Source organism: Thalassophryne amazonica, chromosome 10, assembly GCF_902500255.1.
Source record: "Thalassophryne amazonica chromosome 10, fThaAma1.1, whole genome shotgun sequence".
NCBI lineage: Eukaryota > Metazoa > Chordata > Actinopteri > Batrachoidiformes > Batrachoididae > Thalassophryne > Thalassophryne amazonica.
In genome coordinates, this window is record NC_047112.1 from 116,107,417 (window position 1) to 116,132,837 (window position 25,421).

General features: G+C 44.0%; 1 protein-coding gene across 4 annotated transcripts in view; it reads left to right on the forward strand.

Annotated features, from left to right (window-relative positions):
* Positions 1-25,421, forward strand: part of hyi (hydroxypyruvate isomerase) — a 130,157-nt gene that overhangs the window by 91,859 nt on the left and 12,877 nt on the right. For 2 of the 4 annotated variants that reach the window (XM_034180750.1, XM_034180748.1), the window contains 2 exons: positions 492-541; positions 627-696. The exons of 1 other annotated variant lie outside the window; for it this stretch is intronic. In XM_034180750.1, the coding sequence (XP_034036641.1) occupies positions 492-541; positions 627-696 (120 nt within the window). The remainder of the gene's footprint in view (positions 1-491; positions 542-626; positions 697-25,421) is intronic. One more of the 4 variants, XM_034180749.1, reaches the window with a different exon arrangement.

Here is a 25,421-nt window from a genome sequence, read left to right on the forward strand (position 1 = left end):
TTAAAGACGGCCCACAGCGGCTGAGGGTGCACTGTGCTCCGAGCGGCCATCGACAGGCTGAAACGACCAGATCATTTCCAAACTGAATGCTGTGTTGATCCGGGACGTCGTCTGACTACCAGAGAAATGGCAGAAAAGGTGGACATAGCACTTTTCTGCCACATTCCACTGTTAAAGGAGATTTTCACCTCCATGAAGAACTTGCTAACAGATGGTCCGTCATTAGCTGGTAAACTTTCAATCTGTGTGTTTTTTCAATGCTGTTGATATATTTATGGAGTATGTTCATGTCCGACTTGCTTTTCTAATTGCGTTTTTAAAATACTATAGGTCATTATTTTAAGAAGGTGACATTATGTATGACTGTGTTCTCAGCCGGTGAGTAGCTGGGAAACACCAGTTAAATAATCAGTGTGAGTAGACAGGAAAACATATTGGGGAGCTGGAAAAGTGTTTTCTGTGAGAATATTTACTTGTACTTATGTTCTCAGCAGCTGCAATTGTGGAGAAGGTTGGGAAGCCAAACATGAAACTCCAGATGGTGAGTACTTTCAGTGTTCGATGTTTCTTCAGAATTGGCCATTTTAAAACACAGAGAGCTGTTAACTCTGTCCTAACTGTCTCAGGATGTTTTTCATTGGCAAATCATGGATGGAAACCTGACCCAGAACATCCACAAGTATTTACCTCTGATCGGTAAGACTGCTCCAGTTTTACTGCTTTGTTTAACTGTGCCTAACAAGATCAACATATCAATTCAATTTAATTTCAATTTATAATGTGCCAATTTGCGACAGCATCACCTCAAGGCGCCTCACATAAAATAGTTCAAAAACAATGTAAAATAAAATTACAAGATCAAAAAAGCACAATTAACAGTTCAAAAAAGCACAATAAAAAGTAAAAAATTAGAAGAATTAAAAGGATGCCAACACAACTGATCTGAGTAAAAAGATGCGTCTTTAGTCTATTCTTAAAAGTCTCCACAGAATCTGAATGTCTTATTGACACTATGTGACCACAAGGGGCACTGCGCACTGCCCAGAGTGGTTACCCTGTTAGACACTGTGTGACCACAAGGGGCACTGTGATGCACACTGCCCAGAGTGGTTATCCTGTTACACACTGTGTGACCACAAGGGGCACTGTGACGCACACTGCCCAGAATGGTTATCCTGTTACGCACTGTGTGTAGACTTGGCTTCAGTGTTGTGACAGTTATTTTGAAAAAGTAATCCAGTTACTGATTACACCTTGAAAAAGTAATTTAGTTACTTTACTGACTACTCAATTTTAAAAGTAAATAAGTTAGATTATTAGTTACTTTCAGCAGCTGCTGACAGAACCCCTCCTCAACATGAAAATAATAACTCGTTTTGCCAAAACTCACTTTATAGTCACCCTTTCTCGACTTCAGTGAACATAAATACTTGTTTTATAAAAATAAAATAAAGACATCTTTCTTGACCCTTGACACTTGTTCATCGTAGAGACCAAGGGACGGATGTCTGGATCTAATGAAGGGTTCACCAGCTCGAAGGTGTCTTGTCCAAGATCGATTTTAAGGGGCTCTTTCAGGAATGGAGGTCCACCCAGCCAGCTGGTATCTGACAGACGTGCAGCAGCGACAAACCTTGTGGCGATATCTGCCGGATTCAGTTCTGTAGGCATATGTTGCCACTGCTCAGGGCGAGATGACCTCCTTATCCATAGATCTCTGTTGCTGACATACACGTAGAAGCGTCTGCTCTCATTCTTAATGTATCGTAGTACTACTTTACTGTTGCTGTAAAGGATAGTATCGTCCAGTTGCATGTCCAACTCTGAGGAGATGAGTTCAGCAAGTTCCACCGCAAGAACTGCTGCACAGAGCTAAAGTCTTGGCACTGTGTGCTCAGGAAGGGGGCTAGCTTAGCCTTTCCCATGACAAAGCCCACATGGATGGTGCCCTCTGTATCTGTTAGCCTAAGATATGCTACAGCACCTATTGCCTTAGTCGAGGCATCACAAAAGACACATAACTCTCGCCATGACATTTCTGAGAGAGAGGTGTCTGCGTAGGTCCGAGGTATCTGGAGACTGCTAAGGTCATCCAAAGAGGATCGCCATGTGACCCATGTCTCTTCTGTTTCTGGTGGGAGGGGAGAGTCCCAGTCACTGTGGACTTTTGTTAGCTCTTGGAGGATAGCTTTTCCTTGAATGGTGACTGGGGTGATCCCTAGAGGATCATAGATGCTGTTTACAGTCGACAGGATGCCGCAGCGGGTGAAGGGTTTCTTTTCATCCCCTAACTTAAAGATGTAGGTGTCACACATTAGGTCCCAGTTGAGGCCCAGACTACGCTGCATGGGAAGAGCGTCAGAACCAAGATCTAGATCTTTAAAGTCATTAGCATAATCTTGGGACTGGAAGGCCTTCCTTACTTCTCTCTTGTTTGAGGTGATTTTATGTAGCCGCAAGTTTGATCCAGAGAGGGTGTCTTGTGTTCTCTTAAGCAGGTCAACTGCTGCTTCAACTGTAGGGAAGGACTTCAAGCCATCGTCCATGTAAAAGTCCCGATTGACAAACTGTTTGACGTCAGGGTCTCCGACCTCTGTACTCTGTCGAAGGCAGTAGATGGCCACTGCGGTGGAGGGGCTATTGCCAAAGACATGGACCTTCATATGGTACTCGATGATGTCTTTGGATGGGTCGTTGTCCCGGAACCACAGGAACCTCAGGAAGTTGCGGTCCTCTTCCCTGATGAGGAAGCAGTAGAACATCTGTTCGATGTCTGCTGCCACTGCCACAGCTTTCTTCCAGAACCTGAGGAGTACCCCAAGCAAGCTGTTGTTGAGGTCCCGGTCAGCAAGACATTGTTTAGTGAGACACCTCCGTACTGAGCGCTTGAGTCAAACACCACTTGAATGCTTCCAGGCTTCCTCGGGTGATACACACCAAAGTTGGCAAGTACCAGCGCTCTTCAACTTCCTTCAGAGGAGGTGCCACTTCTGCATGATTGTTCTGAAACACCTTTTCCATGAATGTGAGAAAATGCTGTTTCAATACTCGTTTCCTTTCGAGGCTCCGTCTCAGTGATGAAAGTCGATTTAAGGCCTGAACTTTGTTGTCAGGGAGGCGACGCCTTGGTGACTTGAATGGCAGCGGAGCTACCCAGCTGTTGTCCTTGTCTCTTTTAAGTTGTCCTTCATGATTTTCAGGAATGAGATGTCATCAATGGATGAAGCCACCTTGTTATCATCCCTTGTTTGCTGAAACACTGTGGAGCCTAACTGCTCTGCTTCTCCACTGCAGAGAAGTTTCCTTGTTGTCTGTAGCTTAGGATGGGCGGTGCTTTGAAACTGACTGTACCTCTCTTTCACCTGCAGGATGTTTGGGCAGGGTTCAAAGATGGAGGGACGTTTCTGCTCTGTTGTTCTGGTATAAAGAACGGTCGTTTTGACCGTTGGGGTTTTACATAATTATTGTATGGCCTTGCCTTACAATATAAAGCGCCTTGGGGCAACTGTTTGTTGTGATTTGGCGCTATATAAAAAAATTGATTGATTGATAAAGGGTGTTCATGGTCTCAGGCTTGTAGACACTTCCCAAGCAGACATTACCAACTATCACCCACCCCAGGTCGAGTTTCTGTGCATGGGGGCATCTCAAGGGCCATTCAACTGCTTTCGAACCTTGTGGGCTGCGATGATGTCTCGCCCTAGGAGAAGCATGATGGGTGCACTTTGTTCAAGCTCTGGGATGAGATGAGCAATTGATTTCAGGTGAGGGTGGTTGGATGCAGCATTTGGAGTAGGGATCTCTGACCTATTATTAGGGATGTCGTTGCATTCAACCAGACTTGGTAGAAGAAGACTGACTTTCCCATCCATAGATTTGATCTGATAACCCGAAGCTCTCCTTCCCATGGTTTCTGTCACTCCTGAACAGGTACGGAGAGAGTAAGGAGCAGGAGGGCTTTGAATACTGAATGTGTCGAAGAACTCAGACCGAGCCAAGGATCTGTTGCTGTGTTCGTCAGTGATCACGTAGACCTTTGTTGCTTTCTCACGGCGATTAATGGGGTAGACTTTAACCAGAAAGATTTTAGCGCATGATCTGTCACTCTGATCATCACCACAGACTGTAGTACAGCTGCTTGCAACTTCTGAAGAAGCTGGCTCCCCGCCATGATTTGTAGAGGGGAGTGGCTCCTCGGCCTGTGGAGCTGGTCCACGGTGAAGGGCGGAGTTGTGTTTCTCACTCCCACATTCAGTGCATGTGGCTATATACTTGCAGTCCCTAGCCACGTGTTTTGTAGATGTGCAGCATTTAAAGAAGATCTTGTGCTCTTTAAGAAATGCTTTCCTCTCCTCTATGGGTTTCTCTCGGAAAGCCCAATATTTCCGCAGTAGGTGGGGCTTTTTGTGAATGGGACAGTGACGATCTTGGTTCTCAGCTCCAGCACTGTGTTATGTAGAAGAGACGTCTGTCTTGTGGACTGAGATTTCTTTTTGTCTGAGTGTTTTAAAGATCTTGTCTTCTTTTGGGGTGTCGGCTTGGCCAGTGAAGTTGAAGCTAGGGTCGTTCCTAATTTTAGCCTGATGGAAGATGAAGTCCACGAAAACTTCAAAGGGAGGAAATGAGACCCGATTGCATTCGTTATAGTCAGATCCAAGAGACAGCCATTTCTCTTGCAGCCTAGGGGGAAGCTTCTGGACCAGAGGGCTGATTCCTCTGGCTGTATCAAGGTAGTGAAGGTCTGGAAGGGTTCCGTCTGCCTTGGCTGCCTGCAGCTCCATCAGGAGGTCACTGAGCTCGTGAAGTTTTGTATAATCTTTGTAGCCAATTTTGGGAAAGTTGCTGATGCGTTGAAAAAGAGCCTCTTCGATTACTTCAGGGGCCCCATAGCATGCGTCCCGTCTGTCCCATATCATACAGAGTCCTCTTTGGGGATGATTAACATTGACAGCCCTGATACGTTTGCATGCTCTCCCGACTCTTTGCCAAGCCACTTCACCAATAAATCCATCTCCTCACTGAATGTCAGATTGAGTCCACTCACTGCTTTCTGAAAAGACTGTTGCCAAGCTCTGTAGCTCTCTGGCTGGTTGTTAAATTGGGTCATACCTGTAGTAACCAGCTCGTGTCGGGCAAGATATCTGACGACATCATTCACATTTGATTGGTCATGATGAGCATTTTGAGGCATGTGGCTGGACATGGGGTGATGCAGTGAACTCTGGTTACTGAGCCTTACTCCATACGTGCTTTGATAACCATGGGTATTTCTGGAGGTTAGGGGCGTGGACCTAGTGGGTTGTGGTTGATGTGTAGTTACTCTGATCACTGCTGTGTGGGTGAGGTTGGCACTAGCTGGATTATCCACTGCTTTGGGTCTTGGAGCTTGGGTACAGTTTCCAAGTACTGGGTCTACACGTAGGTGTCTGGTTTCATCTTGAAGGGGAAGATGGGTGTTGATGTGTACTCTGGGTGTAGCCGATTTGCCTTGTCTGGAGAGCTCGCCTGCAGTGAATGTGAATGTTGGACTTGGGTTGACTGTGTGAAGAACTGACCAGTCTCATCCTGAGTGAGCAGGTGCGGTGCTATGGACTCTGTGAACAACTGACCAGTCTCATCCTGAGCATGCTCTTCTGGTGCTACAGTTGAATGCTCTTTTGACTGTTCAGCGACATATTCTCTGGTCCGCTCTAGAGGGTTAAAGGGTGTCTCATCAAGTTGGAGCTTTCTTTTACTTCGCTCGCTGCCATCAATGGCAGCGAGCCATCAATAGGCCAATCTCCAACCTTCCTTTTCTCTCAAAAATTCTTGAAAGGGTAGTTGTAAAACAGCTAACTGATCATCTGCAGAGGAATGATCTATTTGAAGAGTTTCAGTCAGGTTTTAGAATTCATCATAGTACAGAAACAGCATTAGTGAAGGTTACAAATGATCTTCTTATGGCCTCGGACAGTGGACTCATCTCTGTGCTTGTTCTGTTAGACCTCAGTGCTGCTTTTGATACTGTTGACCATAAAATTTTATTACAGAGATTAGAGCATGCCATAGGTATTAAAGGCACTGCGCTGCGGTGGTTTGAATCATATTTGTCTAATAGATTACAATTTGTTCATGTAAATGGGGAATCTTCTTCACAGACTAAAGTTAATTATGGAGTTCCACAAGGTTCTGTGCTAGGACCAATTTTATTCACTTTATACATGCTTCCCTTAGGCAGTATTATTAGACGGTATTGCTTAAATTTTCATTGTTACGCAGATGATACCCAGCTTTATCTATCCATGAAGCCAGAGGACACACACCAATTAGCTAAACTGCAGGATTGTCTTACAGACATAAAGACATGGATGACCTCTAATTTCCTGCTTTTAAACTCAGATAAAACTGAAGTTATTGTACTTGGCCCCACAAATCTTACAAACATGGTGTCTAACCAGATCCTTACTCTGGATGGCATTACCCTGACCTCTAGTAATACTGTGAGAAATCTTGGAGTCATTTTTGATCAGGATATGTCATTCAAAGCGCATATTAAACAAATATGTAGGACTGCTTTTTTGCATTTACGCAATATCTCTAAAATCAGAAAGGTCTTGTCTCAGAGTGATGCTGAAAAACTAATTCATGCATTTATTTCCTCTAGGCTGGACTATTGTAATTCATTATTATCAGGTTGTCCTAAAAGTTCCCTAAAAAGCCTTCAGTTAATTCAAAATGCTGCAGCTAGAGTACTGACAGGGACTAGAAGGAGAGAGCATATCTCACCCATATTGGCCTCTCTTCATTGGCTTCCTGTTAATTCTAGAATAGAATTTAAAATTCTTCTTCTTACTTATAAGGTTTTGAATAATCAGGTCCCATCTTATCTTAGGGACCTCATAGTACCATATCACCCCAATAGAGAGCTTCGCTCTCAGACTGCAGGCTTACTTGTAGTTCCTAGGGTTTGTAAGAGTAGAATGGGAGGCAGAGCCTTCAGCTTTCAGGCTCCTCTCCTGTGGAACCAGCTCCCAATTCAGATCAGGGAGACAGACACCCTCTCTACTTTTAAGATTAGGCTTAAAACTTTCCTTTTTGCTAAAGCTTATAGTTAGGGCTGGATCAGGTGACCCTGAACCATCCCTTAGTTATGCTGCTATAGACGTAGACTGCTGGGGGGTTCCCATGATGCACTGTTTCTTTCTCTTTTTGCTCTGTATGCACCAGTCTGCATTTAATCATTAGTGATCGATCTCTGCTCCCCTCCACAGCATGTCTTTTTCCTGGTTCTCTCCCTCAGCCCCAACCAGTCCCAGCAGAAGACTGCCCCTCCCTGAGCCTGGTTCTGCTGGAGGTTTCTTCCTGTTAAAAGGGAGTTTTTCCTTCCCACTATAGCCAAGTGCTTGCTCACAGGGGGTCGTTTTGACCGTTGGGGTTTTACATAATTATTGTATGGCCTTGCCTTACAATATAAAGCGCCTTGGGGCAACTGTTTGTTGTGATTTGGCGCTATATAAAAAAATTGATTGATTGATTGATCAATGCTGACAGCTGCTTCTAGGACCTCTGCCTCTGCCTCAGCTGCAGCTGCATCCCTCTCCAGAGACAACTTTGCCATTCGTGACTCTAATTGTGCCTTTTCCATTTTCAGGATCATATCTTGCTCTGCAAAGGTGAATCGTGCTTTTGCTGCCTCTGCTTTAGCACGGGCTAAAGCAGCAGCCCTCTCAGCAGCTGATTTTGAGGAACATGATGAGTAGGATCCAGACTTAAGTGACTGCTCCTTTAAATCCATTGTGTGTGTCCAGCGTTTAACTATGTTATCTTCTGCAATGAATCAATCAATCAATCAATCAACATTTATTTGTAAAGCGCTTTACAGCACCGACTGGTGTCCAAAGTGCTTAACATTAAAAACACAAATTTACAAAATAAAAAACATATAAAATAAAATTTTAAAACAACACAAAAAAAAGAACATAAAAATAACAGAACATGTCACCTCCCCACTAAGTGTTAAAAGCCAGTTTAAATAAATAAGTCTTTAACTTAGATTTAAAAAGTACTAGGTCAGGAATAGTACGTAACTCAAGAGGTAGCTCGTTCCACAGTCTGGGGCCAGCTACCGCGAAAGCATGATCACCCCAGCGTTTATATCTTGACCTTGGAACATCTAAGTAAAGCTGGCCAGACGCCCTTAACGTCCTACTGTAGGTGTGCAAAGTTAAAATTTCAGACAAGTAGGGAGGTGCAAGGCCATAAATAGCTTTAAAAACAAACATTAAAATTTTAAAATCAATTCTAAAACGAACTGGAAGCCAGTGGAGTGAGTATAGGATGGGCGCAGTATGCTCACGTCTAGAAGTGTTTGTCAAAAGACGAGCAGCAGCATTCTGCACCAACTGGAGACGTGCAAGAGACGACTGATTAATGCCCGAATAAAGTGCATTACAATAATCAAGTCTGGAGCTGATGAAAGCATGAATGGCGTCTCAAGATCACGTCTACTGAGAAAGTGCTTTATTTTAGCCAAGAGGCGAAGTTGGAAAAAACTAGCTTTGACAACAGAATTTATCTGTTGATCGAACCTCAAACAGCTGTCAAATATCACTCCCAAATTCTTGACAGCTGGTTTTACATAGTTAGCCAAAGCACCCAAATTTGGTGTTACCACATTTGGTTTGCCAGTGCGCTCAAACACCATGATCTCAGTTTTACCATCATTCAGGAATACAATTAAATAATGATGACAAAGCATCACTCCCATTAGTCCTCACAGGCAGATAGATTTGCAGATCATCTGCATAACAATGAAAGGACAAATTGTGCTGGGTTATAATTGACCCCAATGGCAGAATGTACAAAGAAAATAGAATCAGCCCAAGGACAGATCCCTGCGGCACTCCATAGCACAGAGGAGCAGTTGATGATGAAAGGTCCCCAATCATGACAGAAAAGCTCCTTTCAGCCAAATATGATCTAAACCACTCAAGTGCAGTACCATGAATGCCAATAAAATGTTCCAACCGGGAAACAAGTACTGTGTGATCCACAGTATCAAAGGCTGCTGTGAGGTCCAACAGAACCAGAACAGCAGGATTCCCTGCATCCACCGACAGAGTAATATCATTATGAACTTTTAAAAGTGCTGACTCACTGCTGTGTCGCGATCTAAACCCAGACTGGAATTTTTCAAGGATGAGATTGTCTTCTAAAAATGATTGTAACTGTAAAAAGACAACCTTTTCTAAAACCTTAGATAGAAATGGCAGATGAGAGACAGGTCTAAAATTGGATAAAACTGATGAGTCCAGGTGAGGTTTTTTAAGAAGAGGTCGAACCACAGCCATGAAGGCGTGGTTTCACTATCCTGCCTTCCTTATGCGCACTGTACACGAAGACAGTAAGCTCAACACCTTCCGCTCATCATAACTCTGGACACCAGGATGACTTCTTGTACCCAGGTTTAATGACAATTGAAAGGGTGAAACCACGATACCACGAACTGCACAAGATGTAAGTAGTAGTTTGCTAGGAACACAGGAGGAGTGAATGAAGCAGCGTTCACTAGTTGGCTTTCTTCGTGAGTCTCATCACATGACCTACTCAGACTTTCTTAAAGAAACAGCTCACTGAACAGAACCAACTGAATTATCTTAGAAATAAACACACACTAAATTAATTAACTTAAATAACAGAGGCATGACAGTCCCCATATTTAAATGTTGACAGCACTGTAATGGTAAAACTTACCATTTGTAACCTACATTGTTTATAAATGTAACCATTAAAGTGTAGGTGACACTTAAACAAGATGGCGGCGCGCACAGGTGCAGCGGCTTTTAGTTCTCCAATTTGGTGCTTGTTTCGTCACTTTTTTCGCGTATATTCTTCGAGTTTTGTAAAGCGAGCCACAGTTTCAGCTGTCAAAACCTTATCGGCCTCAGTCTGAGGTACAAACTGTCGATTACTAGCGAATTCCACCAGTACCAGAACATCTCGGAGGACATAGCAAAAACACCGGGTTCTCCGTGGATGACCAGCATGCCCAGCAGGCAGAGATGGCGGCGCAGAGACAGGAAGCAGAAGCGAGGATGATGGTTGGGCTCCGATGCTAGGCTACGTAAACAACCTCACATGCCAGCATTACTGAGCCTCTTCCTCTCCAACGCTAGATCCATCTCCCACAAAATGGATGAATTGGAGCTACAGATGGCTACAAACAGCTTTGTGTGGAACTGCAGTGTTATTTTCATCACGGAGACGTGGCTTCACCTGCTGATCCCCAGTGCTGCAGTCAAGCTAGCAGGTCGCACGCTACACCGACAGGACAGAACCAGTGATTCGGGTAAGAGCAGAGGTGGAGGGCTCTGTGTTTATGTGAACTGTGAGTGGTGCTGTAGCAGCAGGGTCATTGACTCTCACTGTTCTCCTGATTTAGAGGTGCTGGCAGTCTCGTGCAGACCTTTTTATCTTTCAAGGGAGTTCACAGTAGTCATTGTGCTTGCCGTTTACATCCCACCCGATGCTAACGTTAGCACGGCCCTTAGCCTCTTGCTTGCTTGTGTAAATAAACAGCAGCTGGCCCACCCGGATGGCGTTTGTATTGTTGCTGGTGACTTCAATCAAGCGTGTTTAAAGACTGTACTCCCTAAGTTCGTCCAGTACGTGAAGTGTGCCACCAGAGGGAAACACATTTTATGTTTACTCAAACATAAAACATGCGTACAAAGTCACTCCCCTCCACCATCTCGCTGGATCTGACCATCTCTGCCTGTCCCTCACCCCCACCTACACTTCCCTGCTGAGGCGAATAAAGCCACAACAAAAGACAATCCAAACCTGGCCTGAGGGAGCGCTCTCCCAGCTACAGGACTGCTTCTCATGGACTGTATGGGATTTATTCTCCAGCCAAACCCTGCAGGAGTACACTGACACCTACTCTCTTACATTAAGAACTATGTTGACACTGTCACCGTCAACAAAAGGGTCAGAGTTTTTCCAAACTAGAAACCCTGGATGAACAGTGCAGTCCAGTCCCTGTTAAAAAGCCACAACATCGCCTTTAAATCAGGGGACCGGGCCCTGTACAGCACGGCCAGCTCTGACCTGAAAAGAGGCATCAGGAAGGCCAAGGCTACCTACAAGAAAAAGACAGAGGACCACGTCGCTGTGAATGACCCCAGAAAGATGTGGCAGGGAATAAATCATATAACCAACTACAGAAGCAGCAACCTAGAAAATGCTAGGTCTGACGCCTCATTGGCAGAGGAGCTGAGCCGCTTCTTTGCCCGCTTCGAAACAGACAGACCAGCAGCAACTCCACACCCACCACCCTCCACCACTAGCATGCTAACACTTCAGGAACAGGAAGTGAGACGTGTGCTGAAGGCGGTGAACCCCAGGAAGGCGGCCGGGCCTGATGGTGTGCCTGGTACTCAAAGCATGTGCTGACCAACTGACTGGAGTTTTCACCTGCATCTTCAACCTGTCTCTGTCGCAGGCCATCATTCCACTCTGCCACAAATCTTCCACCATCATTCCAGTCCCAAAGAAGTCAGCAGTGGAGAACATAAATGACTACAAGCCTGTTGCACTTACGTCTGTGGTCATGAAGTGCTTTGAAAGACTGGTCTCTCAGCACATCAGGGCCTGTCTGCCTCCCACTCTGGACCCCCACCAGTTTGCTGACAGGGCAAACCGCTCCACAGAGGACGCTATCACCACAGAGCTCCACACGGCGCTGAGCCACCTGGAGCACCAGGAGAGCTATGTGAGGATGCCCTTCCTGGACTTCAGCTCAGCCTTCAACCACATTATCCCGGAGATCCTGGTCCAGAAACTGGTACATTTGGGTATCTCCACCCCCATCTCCCAGTGGATCAAGGACTTCCTCACGAACCACCTACAGTCCGTGAAACTTGGCCCCCACCTTTCCTCCACCATCACACTCAGCACCGGTTCCTCTCAAGGCTGTGTACTGCACCCCCTCCTGTTCACCCTTTACACTCATGACTGCTCTCCGACCGAGGTCTCAAACACTATCATAAAGTTTGTGGATGATACCACTGTGGTTGGGCTCATCTCGGGGGGTGGGTGAGTCTGATTACAGAGACAAGGTCAACTGACTGATAGCGTGGTGTTAAGCTAACCACCTGCCACCAAACACACACCACAAAAACAAAAGAAATAATCCTGGACTTCAGGAAGGGCAGGGCTGACATCCATGGGGGCTGTGTGGAAAGGATCAGCTCCATCAGGTTCCTGGGAGTGCAGCTCTCTGACAGCCTCTCCTGGACTGCCAACACCACAGTAGTGGTGAAGAAAGCCCAGCAGTGACTCCACTTCCTGAGGGTGCTCAGGAGGAACAATCTGGAGGAGAAGCTGCTGGTGTTGTTCTACAGAGCCACCATTGAGAGCATCCTGACGTACTGCATTATAGTGTGGGGGGGGGGGGGGTGCTCAGCAGCAGACAGGAGAGCGCTGCAGAGGGTGATCAACACGGCCCAGAGGATCACTAGCTGCTCTCTGCCCAGCCTGGAGGACATTGCCAGTTCTCCCTACCTCAGCAGAGCTGCCAGCATCATCAAAGACACATCCCACCCTAGCAACCTGTTTGACCTACGACCCTCTGGCTGACGGTATAGGTCAATCAAAACTAGGACCAACAGACTCAGGGACAGCTTTCTCCCCAGAGCAATCATTGCACTGAACAATAACAAACCACATTAATCTGCACTTTTCAAAGTTCTTGTGCAATATCTGTACCCATGTGCAATATTTTCCCGTGCAGTATCATTCCACAGTTGTACATAATTCTTGTTTTACATTTTACTTTTGTCCACGTTTTACTTTAGTACATTTTAGTATATATATTTAAATAATTTATTTTGTTAAATTTCATTATCTTTTATTTTGCTAACAATTACTCGCACCTCGGAAAAGCACCATTTGGAGTTGCACTCAAATCTCGTTGCAATGTAAATTACAATGACAATAAAGGCGATTCTGATTGTGATTCTGACACAATATGTAATACATCCTCAGTTCCAATGAAGTTGGGACATTGTGTGAAATGTAAATAAAAACAGAATACAACGATTTGCAAATCCTCTTCAACCTATCCATCCATCCATCCATTTTCTTCGCTTTATCCGTAGTCAGGTCGCGGGGGCATCAGCTCAAGCAAAGCCACCCAGACCTCCTGATCCGCACACCTCCCCCAGTTCCTCCGGGGGAACCCCGAGGCTTTCCCAAGCCAGCCGAGAGGCGTAGTCCCTCCAGTATGTCCTGGGTCTTCGCTGGGGCCTCCTCCCAATGGGACGTGCCCGGAACCATAGGTGAGGGTCGGAACGTAGATCGATCGGTAAATCGAGAGCTTTGTCCCCCTGCTCAGCTCTGTCTTCACCACAACGGTCCGATACAGTGACCGCATCACTGCAGACGCTGCACCGATGCATCTGTCGATCTCACGCTCCATCCGTCCCTCTCTCATGAACAAGATCCGGAGGTACTTAAACTCCTCCACTCGAGGCAAGGACACTCCACTGACCTGAAGAGGGCAAGGCACCTTTTTCTAGTCGAGAGCATGGCGTCGGATTTGGAGGTTCTGATTTTCATCCCGGACGCTTCACACTCGGCTGCAAACCACCCCAGTGCACGCTGAAGGTCCTGATTTGACGAAGCCAACAGAACCACATCATTCGCAAACAGCAGAGATGAGATTCTGTGGTTCCCAAACCGGAACCATTCTACACCCTGACTGCGCCTAGAAATTCTGTCTATGAAGGTAATGAACAGAACCGGTGACAAAGGGCAGCCCTGGTGGAGGCCAAGGTGCACTGGAACCAGGTTTGACTTACTACCGGCAATGCGAACCAAGCTTCTGCTGTGGTCGTACAGGAACCGGATAGCCCTTAGCAAAGGACCCCGGACCCCGTACTCCTGGAGCACCCCCACAGGGTGCCCTGAGGGACACGGTTGTGTGCCTTCTCCAGATCCACAAAGCACATGTGGACTGGTTGGGCGAACTCCCATGAACCCTTGAGCACCCGATGGAGGGTGTAGAGCTGGTCCAGTGTGCCGCGACCAGGACGAAAACCACACTGCTATTCCTGAATCCGAGGTTCGACTATTGGTCGAATTCTCCTCTCCAGTACTCTGGAATAGACCTTACCGGGGAGGCTGAGGAGTGTGATCCCCCTATAGTTGGAACACACCATCCAGTCCCCCTTCTTAAACAGAGGGACCAACACCCCGGTCTGCCAATCCAGAGGCACTGTCCCCGACCGCCATGCGATGTTGCAAAGGCGTGTCAACCAAGACAGTCCCACAACATCCAGAGAGAGCTGCTTCCGCCTCCTGAGGCACCGGACGGTTTGCCAGAATTTCTTCAAGGCTGACCGATAGTCCTCCTCCATGGCCTCCTCGAACTCCTCCCAGACCTGAGTTTTTGTCTCTGCGACCACACGGGCTGCAGCACGCTTGGCCTGCCGGTACCTCTCAGCTGCCTCCGGGGTCCCACTTTACCAACAAAGACAAGTAGGTCTCCTTCTTCAGCTTGATGGAATCCCTTACTTCTGGCATCCACCACCATGTTCAGGGATTGCCGTCGCGACAGGCACCAGAGACCTTGTGACAACAGCTACGAGTGGCTGCATTGACAATGTGGAGAACATGGTCCACTGTCTTCAACCTCCCCCGGGATCTGGGAGAAGCTCTCCCAGAGGTGGGAGTTGAAGACGCTGACACAGGGTTCCGCCAGTCGTTCCCAGCAGACCCTAACAATACATTTGGGCCTGCCAGGTCTGACCGCTTTCCTCCCCTCCCAGCGGATCCAACTCACCACCAAGGTGGTGATCAGTCGACAGCTCAGCCCCTCTCTTCACCCAAGTGTCCACAACACGTGGCCAAAGGTTAGATGATACAACTACAAGTCGATCATCGACCTCCGGCTCAGGGTGTCCTGTGCCACATGCACTTATGGACACGCTTGTGCTTGAACATGGTGTTCATGATGGACAAACTGTGACTAGCACAGAAGTCCAACAACTGAACACCACTCGGGTTCAGATCGGGGAGGACTGTTTCCCGATCACCCCCCTCCAGGTCTCACTGTCGCCACCCACGTGGGCATTGAAATCCCCCAGGAGAACAATGGAGTCCCCAGTTGGAGCACTATCTAGTACTCCTCCCAGGGACTCCAGGAAGGTCGGGTGCTCTGCACTGCCGCTCCACCCGTAGGCCGAGACAACAGTAAGAGACCTGTCCCCGACCCAAAGGCATAGGGACACGACCCTCTCGTTCACAGGGGTGAACTCCAGCACATGGCGACTGAGCTGGGGAGCAATAAGCAGTGCTACACCAGCTCTCCGCCTCTCCCCGTGGGCAACGCCAGAAAAGTGGAGCATCCAGCCCCTCTCCAGGAGTTGGGTACCAGAGCCCAAGCTGTGCATGGAGGTGAGCCCGACTATCTCTTGTCGGTATCGCTCAACCTCCTGCACAAGCTCAGGCTCCTTCCCCCATAGCGAGGTGACATTCCACGTCCCAACAGCCAGGGGATGTGAGCACGGACCGGGCGGCCGGGCCGCCCACCCTCAACTGCCACCCAATCCTCTCTGCACCCGACCTCCATGGCCCCCTCTGCAGGTGCTGAACCCACAGGATGGCGGGCCCACGTCGCTTTTTCAGGCTGAGCCCAGCCGGGCCCCGTTGGCTAAGGCGTGAGCACCCAACCCAAGGCCTGGCTCCAGGGTGGGGCCGTGGCTCCGCCATACCAGGTGACGTCTCGGCCCTTGATTTTGTACTGGTCATGGGAGCTTCTGAACTGCCCTTAGTCTGACCCATCACCTAGGACCTGCTTGCCTTAGGAGACCCTACCAGGGGCACAAAGCCCCCAACATCATAGCTCCTAGGATCATCTGGGTACACAAACTCCCCCACCATGATAAGGTGGCAGTTTGAGGGGGAAGATTCCCCCTTGAACTTCCTCCTGTATTCAACCTATATTCAATTGAATACACCACAAAGACAAGATATTTAATGTTCAAACTGATAAACTTTATTGTTTTTGTGCAAATATTTGCTCATTTTGAAATGGATGTCTGCAACGCATTTCAAAAAAGCTGGGACAGGGGCATCAAAAGACTGGCAAAGTTGATGAATGCTCAAAAACACCTGTTTGGAACATTCCACAGGTGAACAGGTTAATTGGAAACAGGTGAGTGTCATGACTGGGTATTAAAGGAGCATCCCCAAAAGGCTCAGCCGTTCACAAGCAAAGATGGGGCGAAGATCACCATGTTGTGAACAACTGTGTGAAAAAAATAGTCCAGCAGTTTAAGAACAATGTTTCTCAACGTTCAGTTGCAAGGAATTTAGGGATTCCATCATCTACAGTCCATAATATAATCAGAAGATTAAGAGAATCTGTAGAACTTTCTACATGTGAGCAGCAAGGCCAAAAACCAACACTGAATGCCCGTGACCTTCGATCCCTCAGGCGGCACTGCATTAAAAACCGACATCATTACGTAAAGGATCTTACCACGTGGACTCATGAACAGAACAGAATGATGACAAAAAATTCACAAGAGGTATTGGAACAGAATGGTGACAAAGGTCAATTTCAGTTTGTACAGGGGCAAAAGGTAAAGAGTTGCTCTAATTTTGGTAAAACGTGATGCAAATTATTGGTTGAGTTAATAGGATTAATAAATGGAATAGTTTTGACAGTACTAAATGCTTGGTCTCCAAAGTAAAGGTCAAACAAGGTCAATGTCCATTGGATTCTATGACATGTGACATATGTTACCCTGTAACATGAACTAAGCATGACACATGATTCCAACTGTTACATTTTAAAATCTGATTAACTCAAATAAAAATTTGCATAATTGTTTACCAAAATTGGAGCAACTTTAAGTTTTGACCCCTGTACAAACTGAAACTGACCTTTGTCGTTCTTGCTGCTTTTACCTCATAACTCCATAACATTCAGTCACTATACCTTTTTGGAATCTTTATGATCAGGAAAATAATGTGGTGTAGTTTTCAATATGATTGGAGCATTTTTAATTTTGACCCCTGTGTAATTCTTCAATTGACCCCTACCTGGCAGCCTATTGAAAATTCAAGTGACCAATGAGTTTTTTTTCAAAAGAATTCATATCTCTGGATTATTTGTGCTAAATGTGATGTTTGTATCACCATTTGCAGGATTCCCCTCTAAATATTCTCTTATCTGCTGCACTATATATGAGATGTAAGATGCTGCTCCTCACTGTTTCTCATTTGCCCTCAAAAGTATTGGAACACTTGGTATTTCACACATTTGAATTTATTCTATTTCAAATACATTTTTTCTAAAATTATCTTCCTTAACTCAAACTGAAGCAAATCTCTCCAACTTGATATAAAGGAATTAAAAATCTAAAATCCATCTTCCTGATGAAGTGGTGTCAAGGAGGATTTTCTTCAAAAGAAGACCTGAAAGTTCAGCTACAATTTGACAGAAAGTACATTTGAGATGAAAGACTAGATTTGATGTTTTGGTGAAAGAAACTTTTGTATTTCTTCATAATTGATGTAAATAAAGTCCAAGACATTTACAACATATTCAGTGACTTGGAAATGTTCATGTTTCCATCCCCTGACTTGTCTGAAGAAAACTGGCAATAAAACTATTATTTACAGGTTTTATCAAGTTTTAGAGATTTGCTTTCAGTCTGAGTTTGAGGAAGATCATTTTAGTAATTTGTATTCTTTATTTTATTTTCCTTTTTGTTTGTATTTCTTGTATTTAAAATGGCATAAACAAATTAAAATGTGTGAAATTCCAAGTGTTCCAATACTTTTTGTAGGGCACAGTATCCTAACCTTATGATGAGTGTAAAATGAGTGTGATATTATTACTGTTTTGTTTAAGAAGGTTTAATTTTCACTGTTACTGCACTTTGTGTCAGATCATATCGTATATATCATATTGATATGACAATATTGAGATATGATAATTTGTCCATATTGTACAGCCCGACTGTCAATTAGCTGAAAACTTTGAATATTAATTTACATCTACATTAAAAAATGCTTAAAGTGACAGGGGGTTAAGAGGGCTTAGATGGCAAGGAGCTTTTCCAGGCATGAGAGGCAAATAAAGAATAAAGCTTAAGGGGGGGGGGCGGAGGTTTTAGCCATGCTAATGCTCCCCTGAAGCATTTACTCAAAATAAAGTCTGAAGGATCTAAATGACATGGTGAGATACTGATGAGCTTCACTCGTTCATGTCTGTGACATATGCATTTTACCAGATATGTCTCAGACAAATCTTATTATTGGGGGGATTTCAACTGTGTGCTGGATCCCTACCTTGGCAGATCCTCTTCAACTAAGCAGGTTAGGAACAACTCTAGTGTATTTCTCATTATTTTAATCAATAATTAGAATCTGTCCGATGTCTGGAGAATTGCAAACCCTACTGCTAGAGATTACGCCTTCTTTTAAACTCGGCACAACTCATATGCCCGAATTGATTACTTTCTCATGGATGCCAAATTAATGCCTTATGTTGTTAACACAAAATATCATAACATTGTCATTTCGGATCACTGCACTGTTGCGTGCAGTTTAAACATTCAAAATGCAATCAGAGCAGCAATTATGGAGACTTAACCCATGACTGTTAGGCGAAAACGACTTTTATGATTATTTGGAAACACAAATCTTTTTGCACTTTAATATCAATGACAATTCGGACACATCACCTGCTATACTATGGGAGGCCTTCAAAGTCTATCTAAGAGGTGCTATTATCTCTTTTGAATCAGCAAGAAGAAAGATAAATAGGGCTAAACTCATTGAATTGGATGAACAAATGAAAGGTTTAGATGAAGAGAATGCCCAAATGCCTTCCACTGTGTTGTATAAAAGATAATGTCCTTGAAATATGAATGTAATAATTTGCTTTCAGCAAAAATTAGTAAAGCTTTTCTGTACACCAAGCAGAAATACATTGAATTTGGGGATAAACCACACAAAAAACTTAGGAAACAGGAACAGGATCATACAATACACAAAATTATAAATAGTGGCGAAGTTTTAACTAACCCTAAAGATATTAATAATCAGTTTTTTCAATTCTATAAAAATTATATGCTACAGAGAATATAGATTGTGACTTCATGAAAGAGTTTTTCAATAAATGTACTTTTCCAAACTCAGAGGAGCAAGAACTGGCTCTGCTGAACTCAGAAATAACAATAGAAGAAATTAAGAGGGCAATTACCTCAACTAAGAACAACAAAGTTCCTGGGTCGGATGGCATTCCTAGCAAATTTTATAAGAAATTTAGTGAGATTTTATGTCCATACCTGCATAAAACATTTACTCAAGCTCTAGTTGATAAAATCCTCCCTCCTACCCTTACAGAAGCAATTATAACAATTATTTATTTAAGGAAAAAAAAAGGCAGGAATGCTGAAGAAGTGGGTTCCTATCGTCCCATTTCTCTGTTAAATCTGGATGGGAAACTTTTTCTAAAAGACTTTCCAATAGATTAAGCCCCTTCTTATCACAGTTAGTACATCTTGACCAGACTGGATTTATACCCCAGAGAAACTCTTTTTTTTTTCTTTTTTTTTATCTCAGACAACTCATCAAAATTATTTACTCTCCTGGTAGGACTAAAGAAGAATTAGCAGTTTTGTCACTTGATGCCAAGAAGGCATTTAACCAGGTTGAATGGCCTTATTTGTTTGAAATATTGGAAAGGTGTAAATTAGGTGAAAATTTTATTCAATGGTTAAATTGCTCTGTGCTAATCCTCGGGCTCATGTGCTTACCAACCAAATTCTGTCACCACATTTTTGTTTACACATGGGGAAGAAACAGGGGTGCCCCCTCTCCTCATGGTTTTGTGGCCTTGTGGTTTTGACTCTTGCTTGCCTCTGCTGGTGGTTGGCTCTCACTGCGGTATTGTATCACTTCCTGTTCCGGAGCACAGCGGTGTTTTTCTGTATCTGTTAGCTGTTTAATCTGCACAGTTAGATTGATCTAGTTACCTAGATAACGATTTGTTTCACAGTGTAATCTTTACGTGCCTTAACTAAAGCACTCCCTCTGCTGAATCACCTCTAAATTATATACACATTATTCACTTTGTGTGTTTGTAGGAATCCGCTAGCTTAGCGCAGCTACTAGCTCTTAGCCGGTTTAGCATGGCGGCTTCTCCTGTCTCTCCCGCACTTTTCTGCTCTGGGTGTGAAATGTTTAGTTATTCCTCGGCTTCCTTTAGCAGTAATGGTACTTGTAATAAGTGTAGCTTATTCGTAGCTTTGGAGGCCAGGCTGGGCGAATTGGAGACTCGGCTCCGCACCGTGGAAAATTCTACAGCTAGCCAGGCCCCTGTAGTCGGTGCGGACCAAGGTAGCTTAGCCGCCGTTAGTTTCCCTCTGGCAGATCCCGAGCAGCCGGGAAAGCAGGCCGACTGGGTGACTGTGAGGAGGAAGCGTAGTTCTAAACAGAAGCCCCGTGTACACCGCCAACCCGTTCACATTTCTAACCGTTTTTCCCCACTCGACGACACACCCGCCGAGGATCAAACTCTGGTTATTGGCGACTCTGTTTTGAGAAATGTGAAGTTAGCGACACCAGCAACCATAGTCAAATGTCTTCCGGGGACCAGAGCAGGCGACATTGAAGGAAATTTGAAACTGCTGGCTAAGGCTAAGCGTAAATTTGGTAAGATTGTAATTCACGTCGGCAGTAATGACACCCGGTTACACCAATCGGAGGTCACTAAATTAACATTAATCGGTTGTAACTTTGCAAAAACAATGTCGGACTCTGTAGTTCTTCTCTGGGCCACTCCCCAATCATACCGGTAGTGACATGTTTAGCCGCATGTTCTCCTTGAATTGCTGGCTGTCTGAGTGGTGTCCCAAAAAATGAGGTGGGGCTTCATAGATAATTGGCAGAGCTTCTGGGGAAAACCTGGTCTTGTTAGGAGAGACGGCTCCATCTCACGTTGGATGGAGCAGCTCTCATTTCTAGAATCTGGCCAATTTTCTTAAATCCTCCAAACCGTGACTATCCAGGGTTGGGACCAGGAAGCAGAGTTGTAGTCTTACACACATCTCGCAGCTTCTCTCCCCCTGCCATCCCCTCATTACCCCATCCCCATAGAGACGGTGTCTGCTCCCAGACTACCAATAACCGCAAAAATCTATTTAAGCATAAAAATTCAAAAAGAAAAAATAATATAGCACCTTCACTGCACCACAGACTAAAACAGTTAAATGTGGTCTATTAAACATTAGATCTCTCTCTTCTAAGTCCCTGTTGGTAAATGATATAATAATTGATCAACATATTGATTTATTCTGCCTTACAGAAACCTGTTACAGCAGGATGAATATGTTAGTTTAAATGAGTCAACACCCCCGAGTCACACTAACTGTCAGAATGCTCGTAGCACGGGCCGTGGCGGAGGATTAGCAGCAATCTTCCATTCCAGCTTATTAATTAATCAAAAACTCAGACAGAGCTTTAATTCATTTGAAAGCTTGACTCTTAGTCTTGTCCATCCAAATTGGAAGTCCCAAAAACCAGTTTTATTTGTTATTATCTATCGTCCACCTGGTCGTTACTGTGAGTTTCTCTGTGAATTTTCAGACCTTTTGTCTGACTTAGTGCTTAGCTCAGATAAGATAATTATAGTGGGCGATTTTAACATCCACACAGATGCTGAGAATGACAGCCTCAACACTGCATTTAATCTATTATTAGACTCTATTGGCTTTGCTCAAAAAGTAAATGAGTCCACCCACCACTTTAATCATATCTTAGATCTTGTTCTGACTTATGGTATGGAAATTGAAGACTTAACCGTATTCCCTGAAAACTCCCTTCTGTCTGATCATTTTTTAATAACATTTACATTTACTCTGATGGACTACCCAGCAGTGGGGAATAAGTTTCATTACACTAGAAGTCTTTCAGAAAGCGCTGTAACTAGGTTTAAGGATATGATTCCTTCTTTATGTTCTCTAATGCCATATACCAACACAGTGCAGAGTAGCTACCTAAACCTCTAAGTGAGATAGAGTATCTCATCAATAGTTTACATCCTCATTGAAGACAACTTTGGATGCTGTAGCTCCTCTGAAAAAGAGAGCTTTAAATCAGAAGTGCCTGACTCCGTGGTATAACTCACAAACTCGCAGCTTAAGCAGATAACCCGTAAGTTGGAGAGGAAATGGCATCTCACTAATTTCGAAGATCTTCACTTAGCCTGGAAAAAGAGTCTGTTGCTCTATAAAAAAGCCCTCCGTAAAGCTAGGACATCTTACTACTCATCACTAATTGAAGAAAATAAGAACAACCCCAGGTTTCTTTTCAGCACTGTAGCCAGGCTGACAAAGAGTCAGAGCTCTATTGAGCCGAGTATTCCTTTAACTTTAACTAGTAATGACTTCATGACTTTCTTTGCTAATAAAATTTTAACTATTAGAGAAAAAATTACTCATAACCATCCCAAAGACGTATCGTTATCTTTGGCTGCTTTCAGTGATGCCGGTATTTGGTTAGACTCTTTCTCTCAGATTGTTCTGTCTGAGTTATTTTCATTAGTTACTTCATCCAAACCATCAACATGTTTATTAGACCCCATTCCTACCAGGCTGCTCAGGAAGCCCTACCATTATTTAATGCTTCGATCTTAAATATGATCAATCTATCTTTATTAGTTGGCTATGTACCACAGGCTTTTAAGGTGGCAGTAATTAAACCATTACTTAAAAAGCCATCACTTGACCGAACTATCTTAGCTAATTATAGGCCAATCTCCAACCTTCCTTTTCTCTCAAAAATTCTTGAAAGGGTAGTTGTAAAACAGCTAACTGATCATCTGCAGAGGAATGGTCTATTTGAAGAGTTTCAGTCAGGTTTTAGAATTCATCATAGTACAGAAACAGCATTAGTGAAGGTTACAAATGATCTTCTTATGGCCTCGGACAGTGGACTCATCTCTGTGCTTGTTCTGTTAGACCTCAGTGCTGCTTTTGATACTGTTGACCATAAAAGTTTATTACAGAGATTAGAGCATGCCATAGGTATTAAAGGCACTGCGCTGCGGTGGTTTGAATCATATTTGTCTAATAGATTACAATTTGTTCATGTAAATGGGGAATCTTCTTCACAGACTAAGGTTAATTATGGAGTTCCACAAGGTTCTGTGCTAGGACCAATTTTATTCACTTATACATGCTTCCTTAGGCAGTATTATTAGACGGTATTGCTTAAATTTTCATTGTTACGCAGATGATACCCAGCTTTATCTATCCATGAAGCCAGAGGACACACACCAATTAGCTAAACTGCAGGATTGTCTTACAGACATAAAGACATGGATGACCTCTAATTTTCTGCTTTTAAACTCAGATAAAACTGAGTTATTGTACTTGGCCCCACAAATCTTAGAAACATGGTGTCTAACCAGATCCTTACTCTGGATGGCATTACCCTGACCTCTAGTAATACTGTGAGAAATCTTGGAGTCATTTTTGATCAAGATATGTCATTCAAAGCGCATATTAAACAAATATGTAGGACTGCTTTTTTGCATTTACGCAATATCTCTAAAATTAGAAAGGTCTTGTATCAGAGTGATGCTGAAAAACTAATTCATGCATTTATTTCCTCTAGGCTGGACTATTGTAATTCATTATTATCAGGTTGTCCTAAAAGTTCCCTAAAAAGCCTTCAGTTAATTCAAAATGCTGCAGCTAGAGTACTAACGGGGACTAGAAGGAGAGAGCATATCTCACCCATATTGGCCTCTCTTCATTGGCTTCCTGTTAATTCTAGAATAGAATTTAAAATTCTTCTTCTTACTTATAAGGTTTTGAATAATCAGGTCCCATCTTATCTTAGGGACCTCGTAGTACCATATCACCCCAGTAGAGCGCTTCGCTCTCAGACTGCAGGCTTACTTGTAGTTCCTAGGGTTTGTAAGAGTAGAATGGGAGGCAGAGCCTTCAGCTTTCAGGCTCCTCTCCTGTGGAACCAGCTCCCAATTCAGATCAGGGAGACAGACACCCTCTCTACTTTTAAGATTAGGCTTAAAACTTTCCTTTTTGCTAAAGCTTATAGTTAGGGCTGGATCAGGTGACCCTGAACCATCCCTTAGTTATGCTGCTATAGACTTAGACTGCTGGGGGTTCCCATGATGCACTGAGTGTTTCTTTCTCTTTTGCTCTGTATGCACCACTCTGCATTTAATCATTAGTGATCGATCTCTGCTCCCCTCCACAGCATGTCTTTTTCCTGGTTCTCTCCCTCAGCCCCAACCAGTCCCAGCAGAAGACTGCCCCTCCCTGAGCCTGGTTCTGCTGGAGGTTTCTTCCTGTTAAAAGGGAGTTTTTCCTTCCCACTGTCGCCAAGTGCTTGCTCACAGGGCGTCGTTTTGACTGTTGGGGTTTTTACGTAATTATTGTATGGCCTTGCCTTACAATATAAAGCGCCTTGGGGCAACTGTTTGTTGTGATTTGGCGCTATATAAATAAAATTGATTGATTGATCATTGATATTTGCCCTGCCAATAGAGCCCCTTGCTGAAAGTATACGCAAAGATCCATCTATTTTTGACTATGATATTAATAAAACTTGTTAACAAAATCTCACTTTATGCTGATGACATTTTGTTATATATCACTTGGCTTGAACTGACACTTCCTGCCATATTAGACAAAATTAAGCTATTTGGGTCCTTCTCCGGATACAGGATAAATTTGAATAAAAGTGAACTTATGCCTATACACGTGAATAATCCGTCCTGGTTGCAAAATCTCCCATTTAAAATAGCCTTGCGAGAAGTTCACTTATCTGGGAATTCAGGTGACAAAGTGCTATTCCTCTCTATTAGTGTTTAACTTTATGTGACCTTAAATTAAGCATACAGTTCTGGAAGATGCATCCCATATCACTCATTGGTAGAGTTAATGCTATAAAAATGATTATTTTGCCCAACTTTTTATATTTATTCAGAAATTTCCCAGTCTTTCTTCCTAAATCATATTTCAAAAAATTATACTTGCTTGTATTGCCTTTTCTGTGGGGTAATACAACACATAGGATTGCTAGAAAACATCTTTGCAAGTTTAAAAAGGGGGTGGCACTCCCTAGCGTCTTGTTCTACTATGCGGCCTCGCATATAAAATTCATGACATACTGGTTGGCTAGCATTAGTAAACCCCCGCGTGGTTGCAATTGGAGCAGGAAGCATTTCAGCCTTACTGTATAGGAGCTGTACTGTTGTCTCCTGTGGCAATTGATAACTCTATATACAATAACAATGTGGGAATTCACAGCACCATATGTATTTTTAAGAAGATTAAACAACACTTCAATTCGAAGCATCTATCCTCTGTCATGACCTGTGCAGATAA